The 13,955-nt window shown below is 39.6% G+C and overlaps 1 protein-coding gene and 1 long non-coding RNA gene across 2 annotated transcripts in view; one reads left to right on the forward strand and one right to left on the reverse strand.

The window, feature by feature from the left end:
- Positions 1 to 13,955, reverse strand: part of LOC139764601 (uncharacterized) — a 75,806-nt gene that overhangs the window by 31,177 nt on the left and 30,674 nt on the right. The window contains exons 2-3 of the long non-coding RNA XR_011716421.1: positions 2,244 to 2,282; positions 1,224 to 1,364 (exon numbers count right to left, since the gene is read on the reverse strand). This is a non-coding gene — a long non-coding RNA (uncharacterized lncRNA). The remainder of the gene's footprint in view (positions 1 to 1,223; positions 1,365 to 2,243; positions 2,283 to 13,955) is intronic.
- The window catches only part of LOC139764706 (uncharacterized), a 28,799-nt gene continuing 21,421 nt past the window's right edge, over positions 6,578 to 13,955 (forward strand). Inside the window, exons 1-3 of the mRNA XM_071691594.1 lie at positions 6,578 to 6,689; positions 11,649 to 11,779; positions 12,136 to 12,255. Of these exons, the coding sequence (XP_071547695.1) occupies positions 6,578 to 6,689; positions 11,649 to 11,779; positions 12,136 to 12,255 (363 nt within the window). The remainder of the gene's footprint in view (positions 6,690 to 11,648; positions 11,780 to 12,135; positions 12,256 to 13,955) is intronic.

A 13,955-nucleotide genomic window follows, 5' to 3' on the forward strand; every position in this document is an offset into this window, starting at 1 on the left:
TTTCAAACCAGGTATTCCCAATCATTAGTTATTTTCTCAGCACATGAATCCACAGGCTTTTCACCATTTCCATTCACAACACTGAATACTCCATGCACAACAATTATACTCTCAACTGCCAAATTACTCACCTTTGCATTCGAATTACCTATCACTAATAGCTGGTCTCAGGAACCAAAACTGCTGGCACTCACCCAGCTCCTCCAAAACACTTGTCTCTCATGATCTTTCTTCTCATGACCAGGTGCATAAGCACCAATAATCACCCATCTCTCACCATCCACTTTGTTTTACTCACAACAACCCCTGACTTTACTCCCAAGACATTTCCAAACCATTCTTCCCCTTTACCCTGAGCTTCATTTCACTCAGAGCCAGAACATCCAGGTTTCTTTCCTTAAACATACTACGTATCTTTCTTCTCATGTTGGTTACATCCACACACATACAGACACCCCAATCTGAGTCTTCAAGGAGGTTGAACACTCCCACCTTGACTCCTGTTTCATCTTTTAGAAACTGAAATACGTGAGGGGGAGGGTTTCCAGCCCCCCAGCTCCTGCCTCCTTTAGTAGCCTTCTATAACACACAGGGAATACGGAGTTAGAATTCTTGTGAACCTGCCTCTTTGATGTGTCTGTACGGTAACTGAGTGATTGCCCCATGGAATCACAAGGCACAAGTATATACCCCCTTCCTACATCTGCTTAGAACAAAGCCTTGAAATTGTGAAGGGGAATTCTCAGAGCGAAGATCTATGTCTGTGGAGTTGAAAATATGGCATATGGCAAAGATCTTTATTTGTGAGTGTTGTATGATAACAGAAAGCCATGTTATACAAAGCTAATGGTGTGGTATGGATAGCACCCAGTGAGTTAGAATGCTGCCAATTATCAAAAGTGTTGCACTTCTACTCTGGGTGTCTTTCTGTCTCACCCACACGTGGACTGCTGGCATTCTGTCCACAAAAATTCAGTCTCTCCTTGTCACACAAATACACTTGACAACACAACTCGCAGTACTCAGTCTCTGTAACTCTAGGATTTTCTTGCAGTGAACACTATGCACTAGCATGCCTGTTAAAAACATTAGGTAGCAGCACAGGTAGAAGTAGTGGGAAGGAACATTAGGTAGAAGTAGCAGGTAAGAACATTATGTGGAAACATCAGGTACAATTAGTAGGCTGGAACATTAGGTAAAAAAAAAATTGATAACAACATTACGTGAGAACATTGGGTTGAATCAGTATGTTGGAGCCTCTGGAAACACTGTGATAGAGTTGCCCCTCTGCCAGCATTTAAGGAGCAGCACTGGAGTTCATCAGTCATGGAGACTCTGCGGTGGCCACCCTTCTGAGGGAGTTCCTAGAGGGAGAGTGTCAGAGATTATTTATAGATAGACATATAAACATCAAAACAGCTTTCACATAATTGAAAAAATGCATCCCAGTTCACGTGTAGTCGATGCCTGTTGAAAATTAAGATACATACAGCCACTACAATCCCTGGGGATAGGGGATTAAGAATACTTCTCACGTATTCCCTGCGTGTCGTAGAAGGCGACTAAAAGGGAAGGGAGCGGGGGGCTGGAAATCCTCCCCTCTCGTTTTTTTTTTTTTTTTTATTTTCCAAAAGAAGGAACAGAGGGGGCCAGGTGAGGATATTCCAAAAAAGGCCCAGTCCTCTGTTCCTAACGCTACCTCGCTAACGCGGGAAATGGCGAATAGTTTAAAAGAAAAGACAGCCACTACAAAAGGGTTTCCAAAAATATGAATGGGCTCTGACCAACAGGTCATTGCCATGATTCATGTAAGTTACTGGAGAATAAGCAATTCAAAAGCATGAACCAGAGAGGCAATTAGCTTAATAGCAAGGGTTTAGGTTTAAAAAGGCTGGTGTTGCATTAGTGTTTAATATCTGCAGTGGATAGGTCTTGTAATTTATTTTTTGTTAAAATGTTACTATCAAATTACCCATACATTTACATTTATGTAAGTGTTAGTTTTAATCAGTTAAGTATATTGTTGGATTAAGAGTTCAATCATGAAACTTGAGTGCATATGTTTATTATGACTAGATTACTTAAGTTAGGCAATTTAGAACATCTGAAAAATGTGACATTGTATACAGGTTTTGGTGATAGCAGTGCAGTTTTTTCTTTTAACTCGCCAATGATGAATAAGTACAGTTATTACCAGGTCTATGTTCTAAGGCTAAAACCAACCATAAGTCTCAAGCACTTACTTTTTCTCAATGGCGTATTACACCTGAGACGACACAGTCCTTAAAGAAAAGAAAATGACGTCAATATTGGGCATGGAAAGTACTGAGTAATATTCATAAAGAAGGCGAATCCTATATAAACCAGACTTTCATGGGTTAGACCTTCTTATACGTTTAAGCCTTTTTTAACATGGCATAACTAAAGCTGTATTTGGGTAAACCTTCTTCGATCAAAATGAAATGCCATGGAGTAATCCAATACTTAATTTTTGGTCACTAACTGCTGATTGCTTTACTTTAACTGTGTAAGATAACCCTTAGGACAGACTGAGTTAGCTGGCCTAAAGCTGGCCTATGAATGATACAGAGATCAGCTTTCCTATTTGTACTTGTCAAGTACGTATGTTGATGTGCTAAGACAGCTTGATGAATATTGATATATCTTCATCGTTAATCAATGAAGACTAATTTGAGGTTACACATGTCTACACCTGATACCAACCTTCAGACGACACAATACTCACTATATATTAGTCCTCCATACATAAACATCATTTTCTTTGATACGAAAAATGGTTTTAGGGTGAACATCTATAGATACAAATACATTCCAAACGAACCCCTTATTCAGATTTTGTTGTTTTAAGGTTTACTACAGTGTCATCCTTGCACAGTATTCCTATATAAGATTCTAGCATTGTTGGACCACAATAAAGTCGTGACTGAGGCTTGGTATGTTCTTTTCTATACAATCTATGGCCCGCTTCCTGTTCATTGAAAATACTAGACATTGCCTGTTGCGATTTAAAACTAAATATCGGCATTCATATCACCAATACTGTGCTCCAACACATGGACCAAAGAAATTGCAATGCTCGTGTTAACCTCCCTTCAGATTTCTATTATGTTTATTCACCATTAACTCAGGACTAATTGCTATGAAAGATCCCTGGTGTAACCTCAAATCTATTTCTAAAGGCTCCTGCAAGCCCAAGGTTGCCCTACTTTTAGCTGCAGGGGAAAGTGGACTCCTTTGAAGTGATCTCTCTGACTAGACGGTACTCCAAATGATACAGACTCGCCAAAGACGTAACCTCTTATAGGCGGAGCCCGGTAACACTAGTTTCTCTATCTATACATACTATACATACATGTACAGATATAAAATTTTATTTTAGCTACGCCACAACATCCTTTGCTGGGTATTGAAGTTTATTACCTATCTGTGATATATTTGATAATAAAAACACAATCAGGGCCTACAATCTTATGAGCTCTCAGAAACATGAATACGTACGAAAGTTTTAACATTAATACGATGATGAGAATTAATATGAACACAGAAGAATGTTTGTAGATTTTTCGGTACACTGGTTTTCAGTGTCAAAGAAGGGTAAACAATGGTATACTCATCTACAGTGAACTCTATTGACTGAGACAAGTCATTCAGTATTATCAAGAACAAACCACTATCTAAATAGACTGGCCCAAAAAAAACATAAAATGTCATCATCATATGTCATCCCAATAACATTATCTGGTTTTATATCATTTACCAATCTAGTTGGTAAATGTGGATTACCCACTTATAATGCAAACCACTGAATAAAGTATTTACCATTAAAAGTGAATGATGAGTTACCTACATGTAATATGATTAACCAAACAGTCCCACTATTGGGAATGTCCATCAATATTTGAAAGCAAAGTTTCTGGGATAAAAATTCAGCTCATCACCAGTGAGTGGGAACATTTGTGAGGAGAGATTTGATATCGAAACTCACAAGTTTATACTCACAGACAACCTCTATGAATCTGAGGCTGTTGACCAGATCTGCAGCCATTACGAATTAGAAAATGTACGAAAACAAGGTCATACTAATTTTACTAACCATTTTGATGGTTTGTACGTTACTAATCCTACTGAACTTGTAATGAGCATTATTGGATTCTCTCGCTTGTGTGTCTTAACCATATGAATAAGGAAGTGCTGGATTTTGACTGCTGAACGATTTGATATGGTCTTTGCTGCCTTTCAATTATACTCTGAGATGCTTGCTGAAATCTAATAACTTCATGTGTTGGGTTAGGGCATGGGTCTCTGTATATATCAAGATCACTCAATATCAAAATGATTTTCTCAATATAATTCCTCTCGTTCATATTAACCAAAGCACTTAACTATTTCAGCTCTTGTGATGTTAATATTTTCATCTTTTTTCATAGTCTCGATAGCCCTTTTGGAAACGTCAAAAAAAAAAAAAAAATTACTTTTTCTGAACAAAACAATATACACCAGACCACGTAATAAGGTCACTATCATCACCATTGCTCCATCGGAACAAGAGGTTTGCTACCTAATCTTACAGTATTTATTCTTTCGCTTCGGCCGAACGAGATAGCATAACCTAGTTTAACTTAAAGCGAATATATTCATCTTGTCTTAATTCGAGAGGTTGGTGACACACGCAGGGTTGAAATTTGTCGTCCATTACCTACTGCTCGACATGGTTTTTTTTTTTTTTCTTCAGGTTTTGTTGATGTTTGGTTTTGATATTCTTGTCATCTCGAGACCCTCAAACATCCATTTCTATGATAATCTTTTTAAATTCTCATCTCCTGGGACCCCTCAAACATCCGCTCCTCTGTCCATACTCTTTTATTCTCATCAATGTTTTAATGTTAAGAATTTTATACTCGTTTTATGTTTGAAAGAGCTTATAAGACTACAGACCCTGATTTTCTTTTGATAAAATGATAAAAATATGTCACAGACACACAATAAACTCCAGTCCCCAGTCAAGATCATAAACAAATGTCATGACATAACCAACTTAAGATTTCAATAATGATGCACAACACAGATGAAAAAACAGACACGAGACACTGGTTTAACCATCCCATAAAACTTTCACTGCCATATAATCAAAACTCTCGGAAAGCTTGATTCCCCAGGTGGCTTTTGCACACAACAACACTGTGCAAAAGCAACCTTATCCAACAATGCACCTGATGATGATGATGATGTGATTGGCAACGTGCATGGTATTCCGTGGAAAAAAAAAATGGTTGCGACAGGTTTTATGTTGAGAGAGAGAGAGAGAGAGAGAGAGAGAGAGAGAGAGAGAGAGAGAGAGAGAGAGAGAGAGAGAGAGAGAGAGAGAGAGAGCACGCTGGAAGCACGGATTAGCCAGGCATGAATATGATAAGTGTCAGTGGTGGTCTGGCACAACACTGCCTTATTCCAACATAAGAGCCTCCTCTAAGACCATCATATCCATTGAGGCCCCGGAACTCCGCCACCATCACGAGCATAAAGTGAGCTCTGGAAAGAAGTGTGAAGCCAACCCTGCTCTAATCGGGAAACAGCCTTGACAAAAAATAAAACGTGGATTCAATTTATGGGCATTTGAGACGTGATGAGGTAATGGGGGTTCCGATGTGAATGATAATACCTGCCTACATGACCTTCGGTGGTCAGTTAGAAGCCTCCCGCTCTCAGCCTCCTTAACCCAAGGAGGAGCCACGAGCCTTGGAAAGATTATCGTACACAAGGCATAAGGAAATAGTGCAGAACTCTTCCAGAAATTCATCTGAAGTAATTTGCCTGTGAAAGAGCAGTTCATCAGGCCAAAGGATTCAGGGGGAGAGTTTTGTATAGGATGATATGAGGACTTTCAAGAGGAACTGAATGAGAAGTTCAATTTTTTTTTTCAGTGCAGGACACGGTGGCCGCGAAGCCAATGAGATGGAACTAGGGGGAGGTCTTAGAAAGCACTGAGAATCATCGAGAAAAAGACATTTACAGAATCCTTAAAAGGTCAATTAGACCCACACAAGGCTCATGGTCCTGATGAAATTTCACCCACCATACGTGTTGAATATGTGTGGCGATACGCTTGCTAAACCACTAGCAATGGTGTTCATGATGTCGCTGGGGAAAGGCAAAGTGTAAAGTGCGTGGAAAAGGGATAAACGTCGTACTTGTCACAGAGAAAGGGGACCGCGGAGAAGGGTTGAACTAAAGACTCGTTTCCCAGACGATTGTGGTGTGTGAGGTACTGGAAAAGATATCCAGAGGAGAAAAGGATGACCTCCAGCAGTGGAGAATTCCCCTAAGAAACAACATGGTTTCAGAGAATACAGGTTATGCATAACAAACCTCTACGATTTCTATGAAAGAGTGAGCTCAGTTTTGGACCAAAGAGAAGACAAGTGGATTATTTATGGGTGAGCCGACACAAGGCACTTGACACTGTGTACTGCGTAGGAGGCTGAGTACGGTGCTGGATCACCAGGGAGGTATGAGGAGAAAACTCCGAGAGATATAATGTCATCTAATAAGGAAACACAAGATGCATGTCAAAGGAGCCTTCTCTACATGGACTGAGGTTACGAGTGGAGTGCCGCAGGATTCTCTGCTGGGACCAACATTCTTCTTGATCTATGTACATGACTTACAAGAAGGTATGAACACCTACCTGAGCATATATATATATATATATATATATATATATATATATATATATATATATATATATATATATATACTTTTATAAGGCTCCTGGTGCTTTGGGGTAGCGCTCCACGCAGGAGCAGGGTAAGGTCAAGCTTGCCTGCCTGCAAGCAGCCTCTTTTTCTCTTGTGTTCATTTCTACATCGCCCATAGCACTTCTAGTTCTCACTTCCTCTTTACAAACCCCACCGCAAAATATAACACTTCGAAAATGTTTTATTACTCTTGAGAGTTTGATTTCCGACACGAATATCATGGCAATCGTTCTCCTTTCCTTGCACTTTACATCACTTCCGAAGTCTTGTGCGGGTTCACTCTCACTCCGAAAGCACTTGCTATCCCAACTAAAGCATCGAGCAATCGCTGGAGACCATCTTCCGAGAACATGTCAAACTATGCCTCGTCCTCAACAAGCCTCCTAACTAATCTGAGTAGCTCTCTCTAACTTTCCTCCCTTTGTCGGACGTGTGGAAGTCCTTCTATCAACCACTGCCTCAGCTTATACGATGAACACTTCTGGGTTTAGCGAGACGCCCTGACTCTATATAGATAATAATGATGATGATGATGATAATAATAATAATAATAATAATAATAATAATAATAATAATAATAATGATAATAATAATAATGATATTGTCTATAGATTATGTGGAAAGGGTTTAGGTCGCCCTAATGAGATGTTATTTGTCTCCAGAAAAATGTGGGCTTTCATACCTGTACGGGGTAACTCAATAATCTCGCTCAGAACCTGGGATTCTAATGGAAGACGTGCCTATCCTAAGTCACTAATTAGGACAAATACGTCCTCAGACATTCAAGGCCTCTCTCTCTCTCTCTCTCTCTCTCTCTCTCTCTCTCTCTCTCTCTCTCTCTCTCTCTCTCATTACCAATCGCGACAGGCAAATAGGTCAGACTTTGATCAATGACTGTGGTGTGGGCGATGGGACGTGTCGTTAGGTAGGTGGCGCTGCTGTGGGTCATTACGTCAAGCTGTTTCTTAAAATGTCAGGGAAAAATATATATATGTCACTTTATATAAGGTCTGATCTCATGTTGCTCTAAGGGAGAAGCTATGTAACAATATCATGTCTTAAACCTTAAGTTTGTACACACATATGCTCATCCCACCTTACGCCAGGCGCCTGTTTATGAACCAGCCCCTAAAGAGGTGGATGAACAGCTGAGTTGACTGTGGGCCGGCTTCTGCTGCTCCCATAAGACAAAGAAAAAATATGTATATGTTAGGGATTACTGTAAGAAAAACGCCTTATATTGTAAAACTCTCACTAAGTGAAAATTGGGGAGGTAACTACGAAAGGTAGCAACCATCTGACATTTTTCGTACTTTAGTTTGTTCTATGCGTGGAAGAACGGAGGGAATAATCTAGACTTAAAGTGGAAGAGGACAAATTAGAGATTCAGTGGGTAGGTTTCAAATAAGGAAGACAGCTATCATGCAAATTATCTAAACGATCAAAGGAGTTCGAACTAATTGGGTAAGGTTTACTTCCGTTGCCTTCTTGTTGCAAGGAGGGCTAAGGCACCACAGCTCTTACAAGACACAGCCCTTACGAGATATAGCCCTTAGGAGACACAGCCCTAACGAGACACAGCTCTTACGAGACACAGCCCTTAAGAGACACAGCCCTTACGAGACACACAGCTCTTACAAGACACAGCCCTAACGAGACACACAGCTCTTACAAGACAGTTCGAGACGAGGATAATGAGGTGCATTTCTCGCCATACTGTTTACCTTGGAAGATCGAATATATATGGTCTGGAGTATTATACGAAATAACATCTTAACTAGTAATATTCAAAAGGAATCATTAGATAAACAGTACAGTATTCGCTTCTTACTAGAATATCTAAATATAATCAGAAGATTCTACCGCCACACATCCACGTTAACCTTGCGAAGGAAAGGATTCGCTCAGCGTGTGATCCAACACCTCGACAAAAATCAGTCAGGTTGAACGATTTCATACACTCTGTGATTTCATACACACTGTGTTACCCGTTACAGTCTTCGTCCTATGTCTGTTCCTAAAAGACTACTTTATACTGTACATTCTGTAATGGTTAAATACGTTTCATATCAGAATTAGAAATGCTATAATCTGATGCGTAAATAAAATACTACATGGTGGTCGGTCATATGGACAGAAGAATTTTTGCCGTTACTGCCCATAAAAACAAAAGTCTGGATACTCTACAATGGAAGGCAAACAGCATCATACCACTGCTTCCCTAACAGTCTTTTTGTGATAGCAGAAGAAATGAGAAGGCAGGCGATATGGCGCGCGATATGGTAAAGGTAACAGCGATATGAGGAGGAGGAGGAGGAGGAGTAGTGGACACCAAAGCAGAATGTGCGGGTCCAGACAGCAAGAACGCTAGTTATCCCTCCTACGTTCATACTGCTAGGGAAACGCCAGCAGGAGAAGAGAGGGCTTGACGTAAGTGTGGGCGAGCGTAAGGGAAGGTTACAAGGTTACCAAGCTACAGAGTGCTAGTAATAAGAACCGACGTCATGTGGGTGCAAGTGACATGGACAGTAACAGGCGCTTCATGAGGGTGTGGGCGAAGTTATGTAAGTATTACAGGAAGGGGCGGGCGTAGCCTAGTCGGGGTGGAGAGGGAGCGACTGGAATAGCAGCTGCTTCCACTCCCTTCATCGGTATGATATAGGCTAAACTCATAAACTTAATAACAATGATGACATATACTCCTACGATTATTCTAACCCTTATATAATCCATCGAAAGTAAAAAAGAAAATATATGTGCAGTAATGTTTGTGTCATTGGTTCACAACTCAACGACAAATGAAACAAGCCTTGCTAGTCTCACTTCCTTAAAACAATGACCCAAGTTTATTATCACGAAATATCCTCCACCTATTTAAGCATATTAATTTGTTTCACCGAACAAAACGCCCCTGATTATTGCTATCACCTGGTTTATGTTATCAATCATAAAATTCTAAATTCGTGTAAAAACTGATCGCCCGGTCTCGTAGTGAAATTACAGTACTTCTGCCCAATAGCTGTACTCAGTTTTATGAAAATGTGAATAATATTAGCAATTGAATTTCACTTTTAACTTAACTTTGTGCAGGATTATGCTAGCTGCTAGCTAAAACACAGTGACACAGTCAGCTGGTGCATTTTGATACAGTTAACACAGCTTTACACACTGGCAAGTGTCACATACGACGAAAAGGCAAGACACAGTATAAACTCTCTGTTATGCTACGTAATGTAAATGAGGAAAAAAGACTTTGGTGTAATCGAGATATATAAAGCCAAGGAGGCAGAGCGGAGAAGCAGTAAGTAATGAGGGCGAACAAAATTCTAAGCGTCTTAGACAAGGATTTCGACTTTTAATAACTAATTTTCACTTTTTACTGTCCAATAGCACGTTTTCGCCTTGAATTCCGTGTTCAATTTTGATAGGTTTTCTCGATAAAAAAAAATGATTATAGACAGAATACATTGCCAAGTTATAATGATACTCTCCTAAGTTATGAACTTAAAAAGAAGTAATGTAGGAGGTGATCTGATACAGGTTTTACAAGCTGTCAAATACTTTACAAATTTGATGTTAATAGCCATCTTGTGAAGTCTTGTCAGCCTGATTTCCTTCCTCCATAATGAGCAAGAACTCTTAAAGCAGACGTTTCGACTTCGAATTAGGCGAAAATACTTTTACGCCAACGCGACTGTTGACATATGGAATGATTTACCAGGACTGGTTGAAAGCCAAGACAATTATCCGAAATAAATTCTAACTAATGATATTCAGAAGGAAGCATCACATATTTGCAGTACAGTATCATAATAACGAGTGTCATGTCTTATTAAAATACTTATATAATTATGAGATCACTCGACAGCCAGCTATCCTCACTTCCGTGAAAATTATGCAAATTCTTCGCTTGAAGCTCATTCCCTCCATATACATATATATATATATATATATATATATATATATATATATATATATATATATATATATATAACTTTTTTTTTTTATTATACTTTGTCGCTGTCTCCCGCGTTAGCGAACTAGCGCAAGAAAACAGACGAAAGAAGGGCCCAACCCACCCACATATACATACGTCCACACACGCACATATACATACCTATACATTTCAACGTATACATATATATACACACACAGACATGTACATTTATACACAAGTACATAATTCATACTGTCTGCCCTTATTCATTCCCGTCGCCACCCCTCCACAAATGAAATGACAACCCCCTCCCCCCGCATGTGCGCGAGGTAGCGCTAGGAAAAGACAACAAAGGCCACATTCGTTCACACTCAGTCTCTAGCTGTCATGTATAATGCATCGAAACCGAAGCTCCCTTTCCACATCCAGGCCCCACAAAACTTTCCATGGTTTACCCCACACGCTTCACATGCCCGGGTTCAATCCATTGACAGCAAGTCGACCCTGGTATATATATATATATATATATATATATATATATATATATATATATATATATATATATATATATATATATTGGAAAGGGTCACAATTTTTCGCGTGATCAAGATATTCCTAAGAGTCCACGGGAAAATGAAACACGAAAAGTTCCCAAGTGCACTTTCGTGTAATAATCGCATCATCAAGGGAGACACATGAGAGAAATATAACAGTCAGTTGATATACATAGAAGAGACGAAGCTAGGACGCCATTTGGTAAACATGTTTACCAAATGGCGTCCTAGCTTCGTCTATATAAATATATATATATATATATATATATATATATATATATATATATATATATATATATATATATATATATAAAACTGCCAGACATTCTACATTCTCTCCACACTATGTTCTAAGTAATTGTTCCCCAATGCTGACACAAACAGCCTCGAAAGAACCTGGTGATTTGTTGAAATTTGCATTTCTTTGTATCTATGACGCAGAGTGTGAGCGGAAAGAAAAATATATTAAGTTGGACGAGGAAAATGCTACAAAAGAGTTGGGTGCTTTGGAGCAGGTGAGGCTGCACACCAGATGACCACAGGTGACGGCAGTAAAATATCACGATTGCAAACTTAGAAAAAAATTGATAGATATCCGATACATTGACTCTAAGTACATATTTACAAAAGCAATGTGCTTTTATAATATTCCAGTTTGGAAGTGCGCGCGTTCATATATATATATATATATATATATATATATATATATATATATATATATATATATATATATATATATATATATACATATATATATATATTCCTATGAGTCCCAAGAAAAATATTACAGACACAGAGGGTTGTATACAGACCAAGATAAACCACTGTAACTCAATCCTGGCGAGACTTTATATTTTCGCTCCTTTCGCAGTGTCTCGCCACGGCCGTGTTATTTCCCAGTTGCCGTGGCAACGCAGGCGGACTCTCCCTGCACCGTGGGTGCTCCTCGTTTGTGAAGTCAAACCCGTGTTTGAACTCCCTGAACACCGAGGTAAGGAAAACCTTGAGCACCGCTGAACACGACGGAGTGACCTTTGAAGTATGAAGTCGTGGCCTTTTTTTTTTTAAATGTCGTTTCCCGTAAGGATCACTCAGGTCAGAGGCGGGGCCATTACAGACAATACGATCCCACCTTTTGGCTCTTAAGGTTGTACCGTCGTACTCAAGGATCGTACCGCTGTACTCACAAGTCGTACCGTCGTATTTAAAATGGTTGTATCATCGTATTCTAGGAGGCGTACCGTCGTGCCGTAGGAATCGTACCGTGGTACTATAGGAATCGTACCGTCGTGCTCAAAAGCTCTGGCATATATAGACACACAAGGAGCGAAATAAACTTCCAAAAGTCACCCTTACCTCACGAAGGATGAATTCAATTTTGTCAGGTAGTGAAATTACCTATAATTCAATACCACTCGACGTGTCATACCGTCTCTTCTCACATTGCTCTCGAGAACTGGTGCCCTAGATCTTTCGCTCACCGCCCGCCTGCTCGCTCACTCGCCTGATATGTACCTCCACAGATGATAGGATGCCATGGCTTCTCCTCAATATACAAGATTACTGGATGTAGGTTGAGGTGACCTGATACTGCCCGTATGATGCTGTCTACTTCTCTCCGGGAGCCAGATGTAGACGGAGCGACCAATTGACTTGATCTGTCAATCTATCTGGTCAATCTATAGCAAGTTCCCACGTCACATGGAGGTGGCTTGGCAATACTAGTCGCATATATATATATATATATATATATATATATATATATATATATATATATATACATATATACTGCTACTGCTAGGTTCTGGGGTGATCATAGCCTAGCCGTAATGCTCTCGTCTCCTACGCTGGGGACCCGGGTTCGTTCCTGGCTGTTGGAGGTTAGTATGTTACATGGCAGTGCGCGTCCATATGCACTGTACGTGTATATGTGTGTGTGTGTGTATATATATATATGTATATATATATATATATATATATATATATATATATATATATATATATATATATATATATATTATATACATACACACATGAGAGGCATAGCGTGTATTTCACCTCTGCCAATAACACGGCCAATATCGCTGGTATGGAGGCCTAATGTGCTGACGAAACGTTGGAGAAGTTATGCAACTGGATGTTGTCAGCGCAATAAAGCCCCCCTGAGGACGTGAATTTACGAGGGGGTTCATGAAAATGCCTTTGCCTTATGTCAGACTACAACGTATATCTTTTTTTTTTTTCATTTTCGTTGAACGAACAGAACAACGCTGCTGTATCCTTCGTTAGGGTCAACGTGAACATAAGACACAGTATCGGGACCATCGTGGTGTAGTGGTCAGTGTTCCTGACAGTGACGCATTCACGGGCCGCGACCCCTAGGGTCGAGTGCACATGTCCGAATCCTGGTTGCGCGCGAGTCGGTTCTGTACAGTTAACCCAGCTGTTCATCCACCCTTATGGTGTGGTAGATAAAATGGGTACTTGACTCAGGCTATATATATATATATATATATATATATATATATATATATATATATATATATATATATATATATATATATATATCTTTTCAAACTTTTTCTTTCAAACTATTCGCCATTTCCCGAATTAGCAAGGTAGCGTTAAGAACAGAGGACTGGGCCTCTGAGGGAATATCCTCACCTGGCCCCCTTCTCTGTTCCTTCTTCT

This window comes from Panulirus ornatus, chromosome 50 (genome assembly GCF_036320965.1).
Source record: "Panulirus ornatus isolate Po-2019 chromosome 50, ASM3632096v1, whole genome shotgun sequence".
In the NCBI taxonomy this organism is placed as follows: Eukaryota; Metazoa; Arthropoda; class Malacostraca; order Decapoda; family Palinuridae; genus Panulirus; species Panulirus ornatus.